This window comes from Dermochelys coriacea, chromosome 3 (genome assembly GCF_009764565.3).
Source record: "Dermochelys coriacea isolate rDerCor1 chromosome 3, rDerCor1.pri.v4, whole genome shotgun sequence".
Lineage (NCBI taxonomy): Eukaryota > Metazoa > Chordata > Testudines > Dermochelyidae > Dermochelys > Dermochelys coriacea.
This window is the reverse complement of record NC_050070.1, coordinates 115,591,729-115,615,888: the sequence shown is the minus strand read 5'-3', so window position 1 is coordinate 115,615,888 and position 24,160 is coordinate 115,591,729. Positions and strand designations below refer to the sequence as shown.

The window sequence follows — 24,160 nt, the reverse complement described above, 5'->3', positions numbered from 1 at the left end:
TCTGGCGGAAGGTGGAGCAGGAGCCGCTAGGGGCGCTCAAGCCCGGCAGCTAGTTCCGCCGCAAAGGCAGAGCGGGCCCGGCTGGGCGGGTTCCCGTGCCGCCCGCAGCATCGGCCCCTCGGGGCTGTCGAGCTGGCCTCGGCGAGCAACCAGGGCCCCCTTCCAGCCTCACAGGAGTCAGCCGCGAGCCGCCGGCAGCCCGGGCCTAGGACCCAGAGGCCTGCTAAGCCTGGGCTCCAAGCCCGCTGTTGTGCAGCGCGGCGCAGCTCAGGCCCCAGCCGTGAGGCAGAGAGGGGCTGTTTCGTGCAGCCTGGGCAGCCCAGCATGACCCTGGGGCTCGGCCGCCCTCAGCGCAGACGGGCCAGGCCAGGCTTAGAAAGCTGGACTCGCCTCAGCCCAGAGCCTGCCGCTGTAGGTTTACCCCATAGCTGTAAGTGCCATATGCCTCAGTTTCCCCCTCTTTACAACGGGCGCCACACGGCCAGCCCTTCCCCCGCTACACAAGGTTACAGTTTAAGTTGACATTATTCCTTTAAGATTAAAAGTTTCATAAAGCAGTTTAGGGTCTGTCTCAATGGAACAACCTTACTCAGACTAGGCAAAGTCACATTGACCTCTGTGTAATACAATATTAATAGCCTACATTCACCAAAGGTCATTTTTGTAATTCGTGATGAAAACTAAATGTGGCTACCCGTACATTTAAATGTACATATAAATACATGTATAAGGTAAGCAAACAAGCTCCAATGCTCAACTGTATTCAAACAAAACTAGAAATATTTTATGTTTGTCCACCCACCCACCCACTCCTGCATCAAGATGATTGGCTGTCATGGTATTACCCCACCACGATCTAGTCGAGAGGCCACAGGTTGATAAAGATCAGGATGACACTTTGTCCTACGGTCTCATTCTTCAGAACAGCCAAGAGGCCAAGGAGAGATCCCAGAGTCTGCTGCTCCACTTTAGTTTAAAGGTACACAACCTAGGACTTGTCCATCAGCGATGTCTTGCAGTATAGTGAATGGAAAAGGAGTACATGTGGCACCTTAGAGACTAACAAATTTATTTGAGCATAAGCTTTCGTGAGCTACAGCTCACTTCATCGGATGCATTATGTGTAATGATCGGATGAGTAATGCATCCGATGAAGTGAGCTGTAGCTCACGAAAGCTTATGCTCAAATAAATTTGTTAGTCTCTAAGGTGCCACAAGTCCTCCTTTTCTTTTTGCGAATACAGACTAACACGGCTGCTACTCTGAAATCAGTATAGTGAATGATACTGATATGAAAGCTATGGGGCGCAAGAGACATGAATGCAGAATCAACATTAGGCCGAGCAGAGGTGTGCTAGGCCTTTCGTATTGTAATGGTCTGTTCTATTTTCCCATAACCAAGCAGGATAATTAAAAGGAACTTGCTCACTCTGTCAGACAGCAGGAATATTTTAGAGGGAACAAAGTGTCTGCTAGGGATCTGAGGTGAGGTCTGGCAATGATGACTCAACACTCCCTTTAGAGTAGAGCAGCAGGATTGCAGCAGAGATAACTATGTGACCATTGAGCATGTGATGAAATGAAAGAACAGGATTTTAAGGGACAAGCAGGGACTTAAGATAGTCAGAGAGAGCAATGGAAAGTCATTTACTACCTGTAGAACAGGTCTTTGAAAACTTTGCTGAAATACTCTAAGACACCAGCCCCTTTTAGTGTTTTCACAGGCTATTAACACTTTCACATTCATGCCTCACTGTTCTCACAGGGTGCTCTATAACATTCATTACTTCTATTCTAGATTGCAGTAATTTTTGTCTGTATAAAGTGGTTTGATACTATGAGCATACCTTTTATGAATGTAACTATCTTTTAGGAGAGAAAATGGTGAATCATTAATTCTGTCTTTTGCGGGCAGAACTCAGGCTGTAAAGCCAAGGTGGCCTAAATGTAGAGAGAGCGGGGCATGATAGCACAAGCCATCCACAAACCATGTGCTGCTGGAGAGCCTAAAGCCAGCTGGTGCAGCGGAGACAGTATTCAGGCTGACTGGGAGATGCCCTGAATCAGTGTTTCTGTGGAACCCTAGCTGAAATTTAATGCTGCTTTTCCCTGACAGTAACTATGTGGGTGAACCATCATGGTAGCTTTGCCTCCCCTATCCTCTGGAGGACTCCAGAGGAGGATCAGCACAGTGATCCTGCACAGCTACTGTAATCCTATTCTGAAGCCAGCAGGAGTAATTTGAGCCCTTTGTCTGAACATATGAATGCTTTGTACCTGTTCTTGGAAGAAAGAAGGATAATGTGAGTCACTCTAAAACTTCACTATGTAAATCTAGGAGTAGAAAGAGGAGGTTACTTACCTGTAACTGGAGGTTCTTCGAGATGCGTGGTCCCTATCTGTGTGCAACTGTGGGTTACGCATGCACACCATGCGCCCTAAATTGAAGAATTTGAAAGTAGTGTCTGTTGCTCATGTGCTCTGGCTCATCTTGTGCTTCTGAGGTGATAAAGGGTGGGGCGAGCCAACTGCCTCTCCAGTTCGTTCTCCACCACGAATCAGAAAATATCTGAAGCAGAGGGGAAGGAGGGCAGGTTGTGGAATGAAGATTGGGACCACTCATCTTGAAGAACCTCCAGTTTCAGGTAATTAACCTCTTCCTCCTCTTCTTCAAGTGATGGTCTCTATTGTATTCCACTGGGGATGATTGACAAGCAGTACCTACATAGGTGGAGGGTGCGAGGATGAGAATGGTAGGGTTGAGAAGAGTATTGCCGTCCCAAAGGAGGCATCAGTAGCTGAGTCTTGCACCAGGGTGTAATGTCTTGCAAACGTGTGGACAGAAAAGTGGTCACTTTACAGATGTCTGGAAGGGGTATGTCCTGAAGAGACAATACAGTTACAACTTGGGCTCTCATGGAGTGAGCTCATACCCCTGGAGGGGGAGTAGGAGAGGTTCGAGAGCAGATAGAGTAGAATGCAACCAGATATGTTTGGAAATTCTCTAGGTAGAGATGGTGTATCCTCTGACTCTCTCCGCTATAGCAGCAAACAGTCTCGGGAGCTTTCTGAATGGTTTTGTTCTCTGCAGGTAAAAGGCCAAGGCTCATCAAACGTCTAGGGAGTGAAACCTATGTTCTTCAGTAGATGCGTGAGGTTTCAGGAAGAATACAGGTAAGAATGGATTGATAGAGGTGAAATTTTGAAACCACATTAGGCATAAATTTGGGGTGTAGGTGTAAAGAAACAATATATTTGTGAAATAGCATATGGAAGGTCTGCCATCATTGCACCAAGTTCACCAACTCTCCTTGACAATGGGATGGCTGCAAGAAAAGGCAACCTTCATGGAGAAGAGGCACATGGAGCAAGTCCCCTAAGGGTCAAAAGAGGGGTGGGCATGTCAGAACTGAAAGAATGAGAATGAAGTCTTATTGGAGTGTATCTTTCAAGGAGGTGGGAAAGTTCTTATCCAGCCTTTCCATAATTGCATGGTTAGTGGGTGTGCAAAAATAGAGTAGCCCTCCATACAGGGATGGAATGCACTCATAGCCATCAAATGGACTGACAGGGAACTGAGGGATAGACCCAATGTTTTCAAAGGGGTGGAGGGAGGGAAGAGATGCGGAAGCCACTGTTTCATCCGGTGATGATGATGACAGTGTGGTGGTAGTACTCCTACTCCTCTTCTATCGGATACGAAGGTAAATTGATCGTTCCCTCGGAAGGACTGCAGGTGGTAACTCCTTAGCAGATCAGATAGATTCTAAAGGGGGATACTTGTGCCTATGACCAGTACGTGGGATCTAAAGGTGGTGGCAGTGGTCCTCATGGCATGGGGTCCCAGTCACTCCAAACCAGGTGAAGTAGTGGTTGGTCCTAGGGTCGTGTGGGTCTCCTGGGGAATGGTGGTACAGGAGGAGTGGTTCCTCTGATGATTCCAAATCTCCTGAGGAGGAAAGAGTTAACTCTGGTTCCAATGGCAGTATTGATGGAGAGATGTAGATTGTGTATTGGGGGGTGGGGGGGGAGAGAGGTGATAAACTCCATCCCACCAGCAGCTCTCTCAGAGGCAATATAAACTCTGGAAATGGAGGGTTCTGATGGGGGTGGAGGGGATTCTGAATTTGGGAGAGCAAAAATGCCCTGTGGTGCAGCCATGGTTCTGGACCTCCCTAGTATAAGAGGGTCTCTTTCTGCCTAGGCAATTGGTGCCAGCGATGATGATGCTATCCTGTGGTGGTCGGTCTGGAGAGTCTCAGGTTTTATAAGGAGCTGTGGATGACGGTATCAAAGGTCCCTAGTGTGGAGCTGGTCGAACCCTAAGTTTCTGTACCTTCTTGTTTTGCTTATGAGATTTAGGACATAGAATGTCCTCATGGGCCGAGCCAGTGGGTTTGCTCATAGGTATGTTCGATATCTTCAGAACGGATTTAAAGAAAGACTTAATTCCATGCTTATGGAGTGCTTCCTAATCTCCCGACTAGGGCCCACCCTGGGGATGGATCCCCCAGCACCGGTGTTGGACTTTCTAGCAGGAGGCACACACCTTGCTGATTTATGCCAATGTATAGAGAGGAACTGGCCAATGGAGCTGGGGGGGCAGTGCCTGCAGGCGACAGCCCCATAGAGCCGCTTGTACACCTCCGCCTAGGAGCTGGACCTGCTGCTGGCCGCCTTCAGGGGCGTGCACAGTCTGCGGTGCCAGGGAGAGGCAGGAAGCCTGCCTTAGCACCCCCACTGCGCCGCTGACCTTGGAGCTGCCCAGGTTAAGCATGCCCCAATCCCCTGCCCAGCCCTGAACCCACTCCCCCCGATCCAGAGCTCCTCCCCAACACCCAAACTCCTCATCCCTAGCTCCAGTCATGGGCATCAACAATTTCTCTTCAACTGTGTCACCAGAAAAAAGGTTTGAAAATCCTGCTCTACACAACATTTACCTGAGTTCTCCATTGCTGGGATGAGCAAACCTTAACAAATCAGATGGGCCAAGGAGATGATGTTCAGATCACAATTAGGTTTAAAACAGGGTTTGGGTTCTAGTCTAAAGCCAGACCAGTGTAATAAAAGGTTGTCAGCAGTAGAGATAGAACCCTGGACCTCTGGATCTAAAAGCATGAGACACTACTGCCTGAGGCCTTGCCTACACTGGTGGTGGCATGCAGTATGTGTGGTAGCTACACACTGCAGTGAAAGCAGGCTGTCTCTATCTTTCCGTGGAAGTCTCCAGAACAGGTGAAGCAATGGTGGAAAGGCTCTGGTAGGGGGGAGGCTGCTGGAGTCTTTCCCTGTGGCAGGGAAAGACTCCAACAGCTTCTTGTGTCAAGGAAAGCTCCAGCAGGAGGACGCTACTGGAACCTCTCCTTGCTGCTTTCCCCTGCCAGACCTCTCTCTGCAGTGGGAAACTACACTGTGAAAAATAGTAGTGTCGACATGAGAGGCACTGCTTGGGCATGTAGAGAAATGTCTACAGTATATACCCTAATATTCTGGCATGTCATTACTCTACTTGCCTAAGCAGTGCCTCACCATCTACAATGCTGCTTATACCATGGTAGGGGTGTGGGCTGTCTATGTACTCTACACGGTGTTCCAAGTATTGATATACCCTGAGGTAAAGGACCCATCTCTCTTTGCCAAAGCTGTAGCAAGTTCATCAACCTTTGTGTTACAGAACACTACATGTAGTACATTTTGTTTTTTATTCAATTGGTAAAGTCTGATGAACTGTTCTTGCAAGTATTTGGCTGGATTTAAAGTAGAAAATAGGCCCTTCTGGTTTTGCATCCAAACTGGAATTAGAACTGAAAGGGAGATTTTAGATCCAGGGATTAAAATTCACCCATACTCCCAACAGCTGAAGGTGTTATATTCAAGGTTCTAGTTCTGGCCAATCTCCACAGCATTTAGTGATGGAGGTTATATACAGGCAAGGAAGTCAGTGGCTATACATATACTAAAAGATGGAGTCCTGTTACAAGATAGTTTTGTCCTATAAACATTTTCATTTAAACACAGCTGTTTTGTAGACAGCTTGATTTTTTGCAAACCAGTTTTGCATTTATTGCTTTTTTCTCTCTAAGCAGTACATATTTACATGTTTTTCTTAGTTTTGGCATGCTTAAACTCAGCTTTAAGGAAAACAAAATTGTGAAAAGCTTGTCTTAAGAAGTTCCTACATGTACATATATTTTTACATATTCTTTACAAAACAAGTCATTAAAAAGTGCGATATAAGTTCCATCTCTTATCCACAGAACAAGATATTACATATATACAGAGAAATTAAGAAATATACAGTTAAACTTGGAACAAGTAACTTCATTTTTTAACCCTTTCTGTCTGGTAGCATAGTGCAGGAACTACCAACAAATACAGGCTTAAAACAATACAGTAACATATGACAGTTTACCAGCAATATTACAGGATTAAAATAAATTCTCTTTCAAACAAATTTGCTTTAAAAAAATGGGTTTATTGCCAAAGGGAGGAGGAAAACCGTCTATGGGACAGCAACAACAGAAAGCGACACAATGCTACAAAAACATCAGTTCTTACCACCTGTATTACAGAATTGTTGCAATGTTTATTCCATTCACATTTTTGTTGCCCTGAGGCTGCAGATAATTCACATTCTGACAATCTCACATCAACTTTGTTCTGTTTAGAAAATTAACTTTTTAACCTTTGCTGTGAGACAACTTGTTCTTCTTAATTCCTCGCCCCTTTTTCTCCCCCCATCAAAGTAAGCTCGCACCAAGCTAATTGAGTTTGGTGGAGTGAGGTCTAATACACTCTGAGAAAATATACAGAAAAATGTTTTTCTGCAGAGATATGTACAGTATCTCCAACTCCATGCATTTATCAAATAAGTATTGAGTTAAATCAATATGGATTTTTACTGGCATTATTTCCACGTCTTCGTAACATGTATTTTGGGGTGGGAATCACTATAACATAATATACTGCACTTAATCCTAATGGATCAACATTCTTCAGTTGGTATTGACTTTCCTTATTCCTGTTACTGGTCATTTTATTTTATTTATTTGTAAACTGTAACAGGAGCTGCCAACACAACTCAAACTTCCTACCAGTAGAGCCTAGGAAATATTTTTGTATCTTTTCATATCTCATTTACTCATGGAAGAGCTGTTAATCTTGTTTTACCCACAAAAATGTTTCCAGTGCTTAGCCTTTTGTCAATTTCAGCTGCCTATCTGCCAAGAGCAAACTAAAATAATTTAAAGTACCCAAAATTAAAAAATCTATGAAATTGATCCCTGGAAACAGTTACATATTGTTATAACTCCTTCCATTTTGTTCCATTGACTACATGAGATTTCATTAACTTCTAAAGTTTAAACAGAATTCCTAGTAGTTTAGACAATCTAGATATGCTAAACACACACAAATGTTAATTTCTATTCATATTTACATTACTTTACAGCTATATTAAATAAATATTGGCATTACTAAATTTCAGTATCTTAAATATGTACAACATTATTCCTCAACTGTGTTTCACTAGTTGCAGGTTCCAAAACTGTTTGAACATCCACTATAACAAAAATGACTTTGTGTATAAAAAAACTGGAACTTGTGGTACAATGATCAAATAAACCCCCAAAGTACACATTCCTTAGCAATGCAAAGACTTGTGTAGTAGACAGTTCAACATAATCAACAAGCACAACTCTTGAAATCTGCATCTCAGCAAAACAGAAGCCATTGAATATATACCCTGGCAACTTCAAATGCAATTTCAGAATAACCTATACAGGAATTATTGACAGTTCTAAAATAATTAGGTGGGCTACTGTGCTTTGTAATTGAGGGAAGTAATGCATTATTAGTGGAAACAGAACATTAATAAGACCATGCTTACTACAATACATTTAACTTTGGTATCAGTTTCATCTACTTCTGAAAATTTAAAGCACCACAAAAACAGATTTACAAGATATATCCATGGCGTACAGTACACACATTTAGGCTTTCTTTTAAGTACAATGTTTTCAAGTAGTAGCATCCAAAGCCGTGCACAAAAAAAAATAAAGGGACTAAGCAGAAGCCAGTAAAATATGTATCATTGGAAAAGAATGGAATGTGTTCTGAATCTAAAAGAAAGCTGTGTTGTTTCTAAACACAATGATTGAGATTCACCTCTTGCTGGTTCAGGAAGTGCGCCAGCAAGATCACACTTCTTATATAGGAGATTCACCCATTCAGGAAGGGCAGCTTCAGTCAGTCAGAGACATTAAGGAGCACCCTACTAGCCAGACCTGCAGTAAGGATGTGTTAGTTAACAACATCCCCCAGTCGCTCTGGTCAAACCCTTTACACTGCCAGCATCACCTATTTTGGGGCTGAGCAAATTTCCTGCAGGCCCCAGCACATGGGGGGTTGTTAGGGTTGCCAACTGGCCAGTTTTTAACAAGCCTTGCCAGTGAAATGATTTAATGGGCTGCTCCCCCACCCTGAGGATAAAGGAGGAGAAAATACTCAGCAGAGACTTCCATGGACCTCTCCCTTTAAGAGCTGGGTCTGCCTTGGAGGACTCAGCTCCCTTGCCCTTCTTCCTGGCATGCTCTGGGTCAACCAGACTCTAGCCTCCGTCTAGATAGGAGAAAGGGGACAAGTGGGTTTGTTGTTGTGGGGCCACCTTCCCCACCAGCTGCATATGGATTTGACCAGGACCCAGAGCCACCTTCCTTCCCAGCCAGACAGGAGGAGGGGCAGGCCGCTGGTGCGGTGCAGGGAAGGCACCTGAAAGGTGAAGGGGTGAACGATCAGGCTGGTGGAGCAGTGGCCAGTTTTTCTGCATATTGAAGGTGGCAACCCTAGAAGTTGTAGATGTCTTGCACATTACCACACCTCCATGGAAGTCTTGTCACTGCTGGGAGCTCTGAGCTAATGGCTACACTAACTTTTCCCTGCATAGGCCCTGGAGAGAATCTGATGAAGTAACTTAAAAGTAGTTTGTGCTTTCCCATCAGGAGGACCCCAAAATTGTGGGCAGATTTTTAAATGTTTGTACTTCCACTGGTATTTTTTTCTCCTCTGGGAAGCTCAGTTTGATTCCTAATGGCTAAAGCCAGGCTGGTCTCCTTTTCCAGCTAGTGAGGACTAATACTTTTAAAAGTCTCATCTCCAGGGTTTTCAGATACACCAACTGAAAAGGAATGGTTCATTAGCATTTTTAGCCTCTTTAAAAATAAAAGCATTGCATGATTTATGTGATCAGAAGAGAGAAAATGGGATAAATCTCGCCAGGAACAGAAGAGAGGAGATTAAGAGAGGGGAAAACCTATTTTGGTTGAAGGAAGGAGTGAAGTGTTCTCTGAAAGGAGTGTTCTCTGAAATTATACAAGATGACATGCATTATCTGTCCTGCTGGCATGGAGAACGCTAGGAATGGATAATGAGATTTGGGAAATCACACACACACACACAGCCATTTTGGAATTAGATCAAACGTTGCAGAATGATGTTTATAAGAGGTAAAGATGCATCCTCATCCCCTATTTAATCCCAGATATTCCATTTTGGTCTGTATAACAAATGAACATTTTCATCCCCATCACTGTATAGGTTATTTTATTTCTCAAGGTAGTGAAAAACCTGAACCAACAAAAGGTTATTGGAGAATATTTTTAAGTCAGGTCTCTCTTACTGATTAAGAGAGAGAGAGAGAGGAGAGAGAGAGAAGAGAGAGAGAGAGAGAGAGATCTTTCCACATATTCTTCCGTGACAGAGAAACTGGTATGTTAGTGAAAAGTTTGAAAAACTCTCTTTAGGAAAAAAATTGAAAATGCATCATGCTCTCTCAATTTCTCTTCCAACTCCTTTTATTTATATGTATGTAACAGGAACTTTGGTCTTACATGACTTATTCTCCTGTTTGTTCACAAATGGCTGCTAACCAAACAGTAACGTTGTCTAAAATAGAGGATTATGACTTTAATGAGAGTTGAATTAGCCCTCAAAGTCAATGTCAACCCAACCTTAAGGTATTTCTTGCCTTAAGATGATATGAGCTAACAACTTTTGACAAATACATTTGCTATCATATTTTGCTTCCTTTTACTTTTCTGATATTCAAGACAGAAATGTTATTACTCTTATAAAGAAAAATACACTACTTCAGAGGGTCTTTTAAAAAAGTGTTCTTAATGACCAGACACTATTGGTAATAATGACAGTATATGAAGATACCACCTCATTTCTAATACAGATAGCAAAACCCTTTTTTTTTTTTTTATCTTTTACATTAAATTAGGCTGACAATGGACATTTTGAGAACTACAGTATGTTCAGAACTAAGAGGGGATCAGATTGCAAGAAGCCCAATCATGAGCATTTGTTATTGAATAACAAGACTGTATTACCTATAAATGTAGCCAAAGGAACCCACCATCTTACAAATACTAGAAAAGCCAAGAGCTTTCACCTACAACTTACATTTATCTGCTACTGATGGTCTTATTCCTAAAAGAAAGGTGTCCATGTTACAGACAGCACAATCACAATAGGCAATAGCAGTCTCCACAAGCCCAAACGTTGAATTGGCCTAAAAACTGAATGACCCTCTCATTTGCTAAAGCTAATAATCTCCAGAACAGGACTGAGGCACTCTGCTGTTGCCTGTGCTTTCACTGTTATCGAGCTATAGTGAAGGTAATGTCTTCAGACACCAGGGTTATCAATCTGGCACCATTCACAAGCCAATTTATTTAAAATACAATAATTCTGTTTTCTATAGTAGTAGTGTTTTATGCATCGGTCCCACAGACCTGAAGCCTGATTTTCAAAAGATCATGTGCAAAAATGTATGTGCAACTGCACACCGAGTTTGTTGGTGCAATTCCCCCAAGTGTGCTCAGAAATCTGGTATTTGCATACTCAGATGGCTAGATGCTCAACTGAGCACTCGTGCAATTACAGTAATTGTACATGCATTTTTGGACTCAGCATTGGCTACCTTCCAACAGTCTGAATACTAAGATTTCCACATGGAGAGACAGGAGAAAGAAGGGAGATGTAAAGTATATGCAAGGTTAAATGAGACAGATTAGGAGAAAACAGTCCGCATTATAAAGATACAAGTAGATCTTAATCCCAGACAGTGCACACCTGGCCACTTTAACTTTCTGTACAGTAAAAAAGGTACATTGCACATCTACATTTCCTATTATTACTGTGATACAGTGCTCAATGTCTACACATTATTAAACTACAGGATGCCAGTATTGGTTGTACTAATCTATACTCTGACATGTTAAGGCAGTACAATTAGAAATTATTGAAAGTGTCAAGCAAAGCTACTTGAGCTAAGACACTGAAACTTTTCCCTTAAAGACTGGACAATATTCTGCTGATTAGGAGATGGAACTCTCCACAGGTAGTCATTCAGTTTATCTGAATCATTGTATGCAGTCAGGTACGGGGTAAGGACAAGTTTGCTATTCACTGGTTTTGCAGGAGTACAAGACATGCTTTTGCTACAGAGAGTCTCAGAAGAAGCAGAGTCTACATTGTTTATCTTTGGGTCTGATTTCTTTGTTTGGTTCTCAGAAGTCTCTAAGTCAGACCCCTCATCTTCAGACTTTATTTCAACATAGTCATCATCATCATCCTCTTCTCCTCCTTCAGTATCTTTGAAATTAGAAAAATAGTTCTGCGTAGCTATTTGTGCATTTAGTGGTGAGTTCTTATTCACTCTCAGAACTTTTTGAGAGTCTTGAAGAATCATCTGTGAACAGTTTTCAGGGAACTGCTTCTTCACATCACATACTGTGAATCCTGAAGCAGCACTTGGCACAGACTCCTGGCTGTCAGATGTAAAGTATCTTTTTGAGTACAGGTGTTTCTTGTCCATTTCATTTAGGTAAGTTATTGGTTCCTCAGACCTGCTGACCACAATTGAGGAAGAAGACTGTGACCTGCTATATGCTTGTGATTTTGTATGATTTGCTTTCCTTCCTAGTGAGTTATAAATGTGATCTTGGTGTAAATTCTCTTTGTTAGGCTGACTAATAATAGCACTCCACCTCTGTGCTGGGACATGCAGAAGTGTAGAAATCTGAAGGGAAGGAACTGAGCAAGCTGATGGCAATGGTCTTGGATTGCTTTTTGTACCGCTCTCTACAGGGGAGCTCTTTGACTTCATATCTTGGACTTCGGGCCAGGGAGAGAAATCAGCTAGTTCTCCATTACTATACGTAGAATGCAAAAACCAGTCCTCTGCCCTTAAGCGTTCACTAGCTAACTGAGAATGGGAAGGAGATATTGAAACTGGGGATGAATACCTTAAGGCTGATGGTTTCTGAGGAGTGGCCCATGTATCCTTTTGCATTTTGGGTGAAGTCTCTCTAAAAACTATCTGGTCATAAAGCTGGGAATATTCAGCAATTCTGGCACCTGGAGAAGAGACATATATAAACTAGTCAAAATTAACAACAGTGTAAATCACAAGTTATATGAAAATTAAAGTTTCAGACAAACTAACCCTTTTAAATCTTTGTCCTTGACCATTATAATCATCAACATTTTTCATCCTTACAGTCGACAAAACAATGCAATTCTAGACTCCAACATTTCAGATCAGTGACATGTACACAGTCATTCATTATACTAAAACATGGAACTGGCAAGCATGAAATGTTTTGTGACAAAACCGTGATCAACTATGCACCAGACATTCTGGGAATAAGATGCCAGCATCAATTTGATCTGTAGTTATGAAGAGATAAACTGTGTAACTGTTAAAAACATTGCTACTGCTAAACAACAAGTAGTTCGGTTCTCTTTTTTAGTTCACCATTTCATAGTTGCTGGAGTATTTATTTTTTCTTAAAAGAGAACTATTTCACATATATATTTTCTTCTATCTACTGATTTTGATAGTTCAGACATTCTCAATCTTAAAAACACACAGTGTGGCAGGGATACTGCTCCTTTCATTTGCAGTCATATGGATCACCTTCCACCTCAGACCTCTGGCAGCAAGTCCATACATGGAAAAGTAACATTAGGAAAGTGATATATTTTTAGCTGTATTTCAACATGACTGAGCAGCTGGGGAAAGGAGAGGAAGAGCCAGTACCACGTGCCTAGTCAGACCTCCGCAGACCACCAGCAAGTGCTCCATGGACCACAGTTTAGAACCTCTAATAAATAGATTAAATGACTATAACACTAAGGCATACTGGTAACATCCCCATTTGGGGGTTGAACACTCCCAGTTTTTTGCCCTGTCTTAAGTGGCTGATTGGGAAGAATATTTCACTACAGTGCTCTCACCTTTGGTCACTAAAGTCTCCCCCTCCTATTGTTTCTGGGCAACAAGAGGCTGAGTCTTTTCCTACAATTGTTCATTGCTCCTGTGCTGGCTTTCATAGGAATGGAGGCAGCCTGCAACCCCTCCAACAAAGAGAGAACAGGTGCCAGGTGTGGAGGGGGATAAAGGGGGAAGACTCCTGCATTTGTGGAAGAGGAGGAGGAAATAGAATCCATCAAAGGTGGCAGAGAGAGAAAGAGATGGGAGATGCCCCGTGGAAGGGCTGGAAATAGAGGAGAGAGGAACATGCTTCAGAAAGATGCCAGAGGGCGCAGGCCTACAGGTTGCCTTCAGTTCACACCAGCCAGGGTAGCAGGCCAATGGGGCTCCTCCCAGAAGTTACCAAGGGAAGGGATAGCTATGGGGGAATAGGGTCATGCAGTGTGCCGGGAACCTCGGCGATTTGATTAAACATCTGCATCTTGGGATATTTATCCCAACTCTGAGGCTCTCCCACTGCGAGATTCATATTGCTATAGTGGCTGCAAGGTCTGCTGTTCTCTCATGTTTTTCAGCATTGTATCGTTCTGATGAATCACCACCGACTGATGCCATGTCACACAATGCACCATAATGGAGCACAGAACGTACTATATTGTATTTGGTGGATATTTTTTGCTGGTAAAAATCTGATCTTTAAGAGCATCCTGAAAACTGCATCAGATGTGATAAAGGAGATATCTGTATTTTTAAAAATTCTATAGATACAATGAGAACGCACACACTCTAGTGACAGAGTTTGCTGAATCCAAGTCCGCAACTTATTTTAAAATCGTCCATGGAAAAATTTCTCACAGGATACTTCTGTTGTTCCATCCACAGTGCAGGTGCTCTAGAAAGGGGTAAAGACTGAGACTTTTTCTTCCATGACCCCAACCCCATGCTTACAAGCAACAAACAGGAAGTTTCTATGAAAGGAGCTGAACCTGGCTTCTGTGATGGATGGTATTCTACTGCTCAAGGGAGCATAGAGAAGGAATGACTAGGCCCCCCTTCTCAGCTGAAATCTGCAGATACCCCTACGCAAGAAAATTTTTATTTAAAAAAAAAATTAAAAAAATTGAGTGCCCAGGATCACACACTCCCAGGCTATCCTGAACTGACCTGTCCTGTAAAAGCAAGCTGGCGGACATTGGTCCATTCTTTCCTCTTCTCTTCTATGAACGAATGGCAAAATTTTGTTCTTAATATAGAATTGCATTTATATTCTTTTTGCACTAAAGTTACATAAAGAACTCAATTTAATCTCTGTGGTAACACATTAAAGGTAATACGGTCATCATCATCCAACTGGTAGATCAAGAGGTGACCAGGGTTACAGCATTTTATATCAGTAGGTAAATTTCACCAGAACATTATTAAAGAAATCTATTTGGGGAGGAGAGAGTGGGGAGAGAGATTAAGGAGGACAATATTTTTAACATACCAATGGCAGGACCACCTTGTTTCTTCTCCTCCAAAATGGCTGCAAGATCTTTGTGCCTCAGTTTCTGTTGCTGGCTGGATGGCTGTTCCTGCTCTGGACTTCTTACCTTCAAAAGCTGATTGGCCTTCTTAATTTTTTGACTGTATTGCCTTGCCATCATAAAGACTCTGTTTTTTGTTTTATCCACAATATCCATTTCATTGTCAGTGCTCTCTGTATGTGCATTGGATAGAATACTATTGGCAGATTCATAAGGGCTGTCTATAAAAGGCAACTCACTGGAGAAGGAAGATCTGTTAAGACTCAGAAATGAATTATCTTTAGATGATGTTGCTTCATCAAATCTGAGACTGGCCTCACTTAATCTGGCTACCCTGTGTTTCAAAGTTTTACGGAAAACGGGCGTTTCTGGCAGTGAGAGTGTGGAAAGTGAATATTCCACATCTTTACTCAGTTCAGGAGTACTTCCAACATGGAGTCTTTCCTTCATGTCATCTTTACAAACAGGAAATGCTGCCAGGACATGGTCTCTTGTCTTTTCTTCATTCTTCTTGATGTAATTCTCCAGGTCATTCCAGATCTCATCTACTTCTTCAGATAATTTATCAGCTGCAGACTTGTGGGAGAGGGAATCAGAGTTGGAGGAGCTATCTACTAAGCTCAAATAGTCATTATCTAAAGGAACATGATGATACGGACTTTCATCTTCACTGAACTGGAGACTCTCTTCAGAAACAAACTGCCTTAGATTATCACAACATGCAAAGTCTGTTTCCAGGCCCAAAAAACTCCTCCTTTTAGAGCATTTAAGGCGGTTACATTTGAAATTCAACAGTGGTGGTTCTGGAAGCACTATGGTGTCATAGATGTTCTCCTCAACAATCCTGAGCTCATGTGAACTTAAAGTTGGTGCCTCTCTTCTGAGTAGGATTTCATCTTTACTAGCAAGAATGGAGGTCCTATTTTGATTTGCCTGCCTTTTTTCAGAGGCTGCTTCCACCAAGCTGCTTTTGTTTTGTCTTTTGTAGAGAGTGTCTCTAGTAGATCTTTGGGGACCGTGACCAGACTCTTCCCTTCTAGTCAGACCCATCAGTTTTAAATCTTCATAACTTATATTATCATAGACATGCTCTATATCATCAATGGTCAGCTCTTCTGAAGATTCTGGGTAAGGATTGATATTGCCCACATCAGTTCTGGAACTACTTTTCACTTCCCTTCGGGAACTGTGCTGGACAAAGTCATTGACTCTATGTCTTGCATTATTTGGGCAAGAGTTACTTTCACCAGCACTACTGGCACGTCTAACAGTTCTATGATGACTGGAGCCGGAGATCTCATTTTGATTAATTAATCCCACATGCCAACTGCATGGACGACCTGAAGCGCCCCTCTCTTCACACACAATTGAACTTGAATTGGATGTAGATACCGATGGTACAAACATCTGATAATCATCATCATCATCATCTTCATTCTCCTGAGGCGGCCGTCTACTGGGAAACAAGGCTTGTCTGATCTGATGATCAGTCCAGATGTTTCTCTCAGTGGTAGTTCCCCCCAGGATATCCATGATTAGTGAGTTGTTCTGCGGTGTGCTAAACTGTCGAGATGGCTGCCTAGCAGAACAGGAAAAGGAAAGGTCTGTATTCAGCTGGGTAGATTCTTCATCTGAAGGATCTTTGGAGCTCTGTGGAGATTTGAAATACGCAGTTTTGTTAGTCTCTCTCTCTGCAGTAATGCAGGAATGTCCTTGATACTGAGGACTATAACCTTGACCTTAATGCTGTGCAGTGTGGAGCATAGCAGAGGAATATAGAACAATCTGGCTCCATTATTTCAGCCCTATTATCACCCCTTGCAAACTGAGGTGGATGTGTAAAACTTTACCACCCCCCACAATCCTTTCCACTATCTAGCAGTTGAATATACAAGTATGATTCTCCCCCCTACATATAGGAGGACTTTAATGGGGTGGCAATAAGCAGGTAGGACTGATCCCCTTAGTCATCTCTTCCCCTAAGCAATATGTATCGGGTCCCCTAAGTTCACATCACAGGGCATGGCCTTGGAATTAAAATATAATATAATTAATATAATATAATTTAATCACAGCTCACTACAGAAGGTAAACTTTTTTTCCTTGATAGTTTCATCATTTTATGACTTCACTGGATTGTTTCCAAAATATCAATGACTTCATTTTTAAGAGGTGGCCAAAACTTTGCAAGTATGTCAAGGATGTTCTAAAGCTGCATGGGTTTGATCCTGCATGTTACTTAATACCCTGAGAGATACTGCACACCCTAAGCTCCCACTGACTTTATGCTTGAAGAATTAAGAATATGCTTTAGTACTTTGCTGAATCAGGCCTTTCCTGGGAGTTTGATGCTCATTACCTTGCAGGATTGAGTTCTTTAAAAGAAAGTACAGTATTATGTACCAGGTGTTCAGCCTCCCAATATTACATCAAACTATTTTGTAATAGCATCAGATTAGTGGGTGTATCTAGTAATCATCATCATCAGACAGAAGATTCCGCACTAAAATGTTTAGTATTTATTTTTAGACAATAGGATTACAATTTAAATTAAATAACGTAAAACTGTAGTGCATACAAAATAGCACTTTGGAGTGATAGTTTTAATGTAAAGGAACACTAATAAAATTAAGTAAATGTTCATTTTCTGTTAAGATCACATATTGTGAAATACCTGCAGACACAGATGTCTAATGCAGTTTGTTGGATTCATTATTTTTTACAGATTTTACTTCTTACTCTTTTAAAGTTTATTTAAGCTTTAGGGAAAGAATTTCTGAGCACAAGACATTACTTAGATATGACAATTTTAGTTTTATCTACATCTGTCCATTTAGAAAGATACATATAGATGCATATGACATAGCTATGATACACAGAGATGTAACAAAATGAGAGAGAATCAGGCCTGACACATTTAGTTTTAAATACCTGCATTTCACATTTGTTGAGATTAACACTTCTTCGTTTTTCAACATTTTCAGCAGCTTGGCTATTAAGTCTTTTTCTACCTCCTTTTGGTTTTTGCTGTGAATTTTGTTGTGTGCCCTGTGATTAAAAAAAAATAAAGGGTATATTATGATCTATGGTTCTTTGAACAGCAGTGTATTTAGTCACAGCCAAATCTGGGAAATGCCGGAGTTCAACATGAAGCAACTAAATCAGAATTTGCAGTGGAAGAGACATTTTCTTGTGCTATCCCTTTTGTGTTGCTAGATATCAGAGACCGCATTCATTACAGAATGTTACTTGCCTCCAGAATTCACAATAAAATTCTCAGAGCAATGCAGTTTACCATGGCCTGGCAGGCAGCAGGCTCAGGGAGGAGTTTTCAGAGTGGGCTCTGTTATAGCACGTTCTTACCAGAGCACCCCCTGCAGCACAACCACCTCTCAGCCTTAGTTTCGCAGCTGCTCTTCCATTGCTCCACCCAGCCTCCAACACCTTTCTGGGTTGTAGAACTTGGCCCTCCAGCTAGGTTGCTTATAGATCTATACCTGCTGGGCACTCAAAGTCCAAAACAAGAACAAAATAAACTCTTCCCTTTCTTCCGGAAGATCCACAAGTCCTCCCTATCCCCTGGCCCTAGCCAGCCTTCTCTCTGACAGTGAGAGCCCTATGTCAGCTCTCTCTCGCTCTCTCTCTGCCTGCTCCTTCCTTCCAAGCCTTCTTCCTGGAAACCTGCCTCCAGCTCCAGGTGGTTCAGTTTAGGCTAACTGGGCCTTCAGCAGCCCATTAACCCCTTCCTTCCATGCATGGAGGCTTGTGTGCCCCATTGCAAACTTTTTTATTTAATGATGAGTAGCTCAATTTAAAACCATGAGCGCCTAGACATATCTCCAAACAACATATCTGGCCACTCAAATTAGCATTTAGGACTATTGGATGGGCATTTTATGTTCCCTAGCATAGATTAGAGCAACCAAGTGTGGGATTTGGACACCTTATTAATATGTCCACATTTAAAAACTGGGGCCTACAGTCATTCAGAACAGCTACACATGCATGAATATATCCTGTAGAGTGAAAAGGGTACCATCTGTACAATGAACGTAATGGTAGCCAATCACCTTCTTTAACAGTATAAATTAAGCGCATACAGTGACAAGCACCAGAGCAATAAGATAGTCCTGTACAATTAGTAAAAATAGCAGCATTTACATCAAAGGCAATCTGGAGGAGTAGAAAAGACTGCGTAAAAACAAACTCTTTCTGTAGGCATAAGTGCCCAGGTCCTCTGCATAAGGGTGAATTTCACCCTCAGAATGTAGTCCAGAAAGAACTCAGTTCCTTCCTCTCTTGGATTGCAACAAAGGATTGATGATGTCTAAATGAAAATGCTTATTTTGGATGTTGCTGTCATTATGGCTACCATGTTCCACATTTGAAACTCCTAAAACTCTACCACCAAAGCTCAATGAATATTTGAGATACATCCCATGGCTTAAGCAACAATACTTAGAAGTAGCAGCAGCAGTAAGCAATATATCTACAGCTTTAAATGGGCATTAGTACAACATTTACTCTGCAACATGATATTTTGTGAATAAATTTATGTCCCCCCCACCCCCCACACACAAAGCAAAGAGATTACCTGTTCACACTCTTCCTCATCATCAGCATCTATCTGTTCTGTAACACATGGGTGGAGATTTTCATCTTGATCACTGCTGTAGGCTTGTTCAACGGACCCTTGAAATTCATTCACAAGCCCACTGAGATTCAATGAACCTTTTTTCCTAGAACTGAGCAGGGCTTCACTTGATCCCAGTTTGGCAGCCTGAGAAAGTAGGGTTCCTTCAATACTGCTCCGCTTTAAAAAAAAAAAATTTAAGTATCCCCTTTATGTTGTATATTTTAACATGCCATGATCAACATTTATTTATGCTTCAAGATAAAAATCACAATCAAAGCCCCAAAATACAACATAAGTTTTTGCTGCATTCATCTGTACCTAAGGGAAACATAAAAGAAAAGAACTTGAATTGATCACTAAGCTTTCCACATGTGATATATAGGGATCATATAATATACTCTGTAAAAGGACTGTGGAAAAATGGCATAATGGTGTTTGATGCAACTGTGTCTCAGTGATGCCAGATAAAATGTGCTCCATTTGCATGTAAACATTTTTTCACTTAAGTGTCAGACCTGCTAACTTAGCCTAAGATCTGAAACTCAAGACAAGTCTTTCCTGCTTCAATTAGAATGTCATTAACAATTCTTATTGCAAATGGACAATGGCTTATTGAGCTTACTCCTCCATATTGACTCTGCATGGCTAACAGGAGTAATGTGTATTACAAGCTTATTTTTGGCGGAAATGTAACATGTGACTCGAAATGTATACAAGTAGCAGAACTGCAAAAAAAAGATGCATCTTTGCATAGCACTTTAGTTATCCTAACTGCATTTTTAAAAGTATATTTACATTATAGATTTATTGCACTGTATTATAAAATCTAGAAATGGAGACATATTTCAATCAAGTTCTATTTATTAGGTATTGCTGAAATAAAATTTGTACTTCTTTATAATGTTATTGGAGAGTCTCTGAAATGTATTTTTTCTTGTATCCTATTTAAAACCAATAAAATACAATACATTCTGAAAGTTTCATAGTTATTAAGTATTCTGGATTCAAAACAACCCCATATACTATTTCAGTCTACCGAGCTATGGAATACAAAAAGGACTTACCTTGTGCATCTCTGGACTTATTTCTGAAAATATATACAAAAATATGTACAGCATGATAAATAATCATAGAGGTGTCAGTTTGTGCCACTTTATTAATGTTACATTAATATTTCAACTCTGAATCCTGTTTTCTAAGATTTAGAATTAAAATTTTTTAGTGCTAAAGCCTTACTTTCCCCACAAATAGAATTAAATAAATAATAATTACAGTTAAAAATATTAATTTTATTGTTGCCCCTTTTTTACCTGAATGGCAATCCAAGCCTGGGGCCCTGGGGATGTTCCAGCTGGAAACAGAAACTGATGGAGTCTGGTATGTTCTTTGATGCTATCTTTATTTGCAAGGAATGTACAAAGTCCTGATTCTCCAAATGCAGGAGGAACCAACAGCAGCTAGACCCCCAAGCATCTTCAGCCAACAGCAAACCCAAAGCTCTCTAGCTTTCCCCCCCACAGTCATACACAATGCTCAGAGGCTACTGCTTGGCATTCTTGCTTTTTGCTGTGTTCTCTCCCTCTGTTCTGTGTATTCTCATTATCTGTGTTCTGCCTCCAACCCACCCACCTCTAACACAAATCAACACTCAAAATTCTTCTGTCCATTCAGTCCAGAAACTCCTGGGCAGGTTCACAAACCATTTTGTCTTAGGTTGGGGGAAGGGAGGGGGCAGCGCTTATGATTAATTTATCCTGACAGTGATGTTTATTGAAGGGCGTGGTCACACCCTGTCTCCAAAGAGGTTTGTGTTACCAGTCTCTCTCAGCATAACATTATGATGGATCCAAATTAAGTTCCTGTGAATAATTGTATGTATGTAGGACTATTTACTTGCTTCAGTGTTTGCAGGATCAGTCCTAAACATGGAAATTCAAAGATAAGGATAATACACTAACTCATTTTGCTTTCTCTGCATTGCAGTTTTCTCAAGGCTGAGGTTGCATACTATGGACAAGATAGGCAGCTGATGTAAATCAGTGCAATTACATTACCTTTAACTACATCGGTTTACAAAAATTGAGGGTCCAGCTCTACATGTGCTGCAAACTAAGCACAATGGGAAGAGTCATGAAGAAGATGATAGCACATCTTTGAATTCCATTATGTTAGTTTACCTAATTTATGGTGTGTACTGCTTAGCGTGTTGATTTTTACTGTTAATAACATATACTATTAGATACAACATAAAACTTACCACTTGGCTTCATAACTTTATGGACTCTGGATGAAGGTTCTGAAAAGGATACACATAGTTAACGCTACAGTGTTCCAAAGAAAGTTACTGGTATCTTGGCCAACATTTTAAAAATTGCATGCCAAAATTTAAGCTCCTGAGTCCATATATAGGGACCTTGGGTTGGATAATGGGACTTGTGCTCCTAAATCATGTAGGTGATTTTGAAAATCCTGTCCATTAGTAACTAGCATGGTTTGCATAAGTACTGAGCACACAACTGAAGTCAATGTATGAGTTTGAAATCAGTGAGAGTTGCTTAGCATTTCTGAAAATCAAGTCACTTGTTTAGGTGCCTAAATTTGTACTTAGGAGCCTAATTTGAGGCCTCCACTTTTGAAAAATCTTTGTCTAAATTGCTGGAGATTTATTGCTCTATTAGAAACATTTGGTGAGATTTGTAATTTAGTGCTGGTTGAAAGTATAAGCATTGAGTGTTCCAAACAGGACCATTCAGTTACTATTTCACATTGTCAATGTAATCTTACACCTTGGAAACATTTTATAGAGAGATTCTCTTGAAAAACAACTGAAAATCTTTAATGATTTGATTGTTTCTCAGTGGTAATTGTTGCTTTATGTTAACTCACTACATCAATATCCTTGCAAACTATACTTAAATGACTTGGTATAAACTGAATATTACATTTCTCTGATCTACTTGATCACTGTCTCTTAATATTTAATTAAGTAGTTGAAGATAGACATAAAAAGTTAGGATGCAAAACTGGTCAAACTATGTAAACATTTTAACTGCATCAAGAAAAACAATAAATAACCAGGAAAGGTTATTAAAGATGAAAAAAGACCAACTGTACCATTTATCAAATCTCTAGCCTTCAGAAGGCTGATAGGATTCTGATTTTAAAACAACAGGCTTTATGTAATTAAGGTAAAAACAGGTTCCAAGGTATTAATTATTCACCTTTTTAAAAAATAAGCATGTCCGTGTTACATAAAGTACTTGGCTTTCTGATATATGCATAAATAAATAAATAAATACACACCCACAAACATCCATTGTTTTTTAAAGTTTGCAGTTTGGATTTTATGGTAATGTAATAAAATCATATGGCACATATACCATAAGACTATCAACAAACCTGTTAAAAGATACCTGTATTTTTTCTCTACCCAATCCATGAGTGTTTTACTATGGCTTTAAAATCTCACTTTGCCATTGCACTTGGCAATATGCATCCTAGTTGTGGAAATATGCAGCTTCATTTGAAACCCACTGTCAGCTCACGAAAAAATTTAGCTGTTAAGTAATGTATCTCTCACTCTCACACACACACACACACACACACCCCCTCAAGAAAGGCATCTATCACTTTCAAATATACACGGCACTGAAAAGGCTCAAGTTCAGGTTTTTTTTGAAATTTTAGTTTAGTTTAATTTTCGGCACATTCCTACTTTTCTACTATGTTCAGTAGATAGAAATAATATTTTGTCTTTCTATAGTACCTTCTAAGAATCTCAAGTTACCCCTCAAACATTAACTAACTTTTACAATACCTATGCGAAGTGAGCAGTATTAAACCCCACTGTATAAACTGTATGAGATGAAGTGACAAGCTTAAGGTTACTATGGTACAGTCAGGAATGGAACCCAGGTCTTCTGGTTCTCAGTCTTGTGTCTTATAAACCACAGAACTTTCTCCTCATCATTCTCCAAAAACATCTTAAACTAGGCTAATAGCTTGTGAGGAAAGACAATAAAAAAAAACCCCACACGCACTTTATTATGTGTTTGAGTGTACGTGTATGTGTTTTGAGTTTGAAAGAGCAAAACTGATAACTAGATAACTGATAACTAGAACAAACTGGAAATTTTCCAATGGACTATTTTTCTTCCAGTAAATCCCATTTGTACCATTCAGTGGGAATGTCCAATTACTACAGAAACAAGGCAGGTTTTCCCATGGAAACCTGCCTGCCAACCAGGTTTTGAAACCCTACAGCTTGCCTGCCCAGCTCCACAGGAACCTGGGTTCCCAGCTCCTCAGCAGTCAGCCAGCCTCCTGGTTCCTCCTCAGTAGCCTGCCCCCTGCTGTTATTAGCCCAGGAACAGCGCTGCTGGACAGGGACGTGGAACAGTATTTTTCCATCACGGAATATTCCATTTTGCCAGAAATTCTCAGATTTGAGGTTTTGTTCTGATTCAGAATGAAACAAAATCTCCAACACTCAGAATTTCTGATGGAATGGATGGTGTTTTCTGCCCAGATCTACTGATAATTTTATTTCAATAGGGATAATTTTAGATGAGGAGTTACCTACTGATTGCAAACAAACATGACAATCTGTAGGAGGCAATACATTTCAGTTTTAAAACAGCATTTTCTTTTCACATAATGCCTCTTACAGTAACTCAATCTTTGCCCCCTTCCGTGCTATGTATAATTTGAAAACAA

At 40.8% G+C, this 24,160-nt stretch overlaps 1 protein-coding gene and 1 long non-coding RNA gene across 6 annotated transcripts in view; one reads left to right on the top strand and one right to left on the bottom strand.

Annotated features, from left to right (window-relative positions):
• Positions 1-76: 76 nt before the first annotated feature.
• On the top strand, positions 77-23,011 carry LOC122459382. The gene is made up of 3 exons (XR_006280036.1): positions 77-280; positions 3,092-3,174; positions 21,428-23,011. It is a non-coding gene; the product is annotated as an uncharacterized LOC122459382 (long non-coding RNA).
• PLEKHG1 (pleckstrin homology and RhoGEF domain containing G1) overlaps positions 6,455-24,160 on the bottom strand; it is a 221,239-nt gene continuing 203,533 nt past the window's right edge. For all 5 annotated transcript variants that reach the window (XM_038395901.2, XM_038395898.2, XM_043511195.1 and 2 more), the window contains 6 exons: positions 21,702-21,740; positions 20,509-20,531; positions 19,403-19,621; positions 17,740-17,856; positions 14,769-16,458; positions 6,455-12,423 (listed from right to left, as the gene is read on the bottom strand). In XM_038395901.2, coding sequence (XP_038251829.1) covers positions 11,315-12,423; positions 14,769-16,458; positions 17,740-17,856; positions 19,403-19,621; positions 20,509-20,531; positions 21,702-21,740 — 3,197 coding nt within the window. In that variant the 3' untranslated portion in view covers positions 6,455-11,314. The remainder of the gene's footprint in view (positions 12,424-14,768; positions 16,459-17,739; positions 17,857-19,402; positions 19,622-20,508; positions 20,532-21,701; positions 21,741-24,160) is intronic.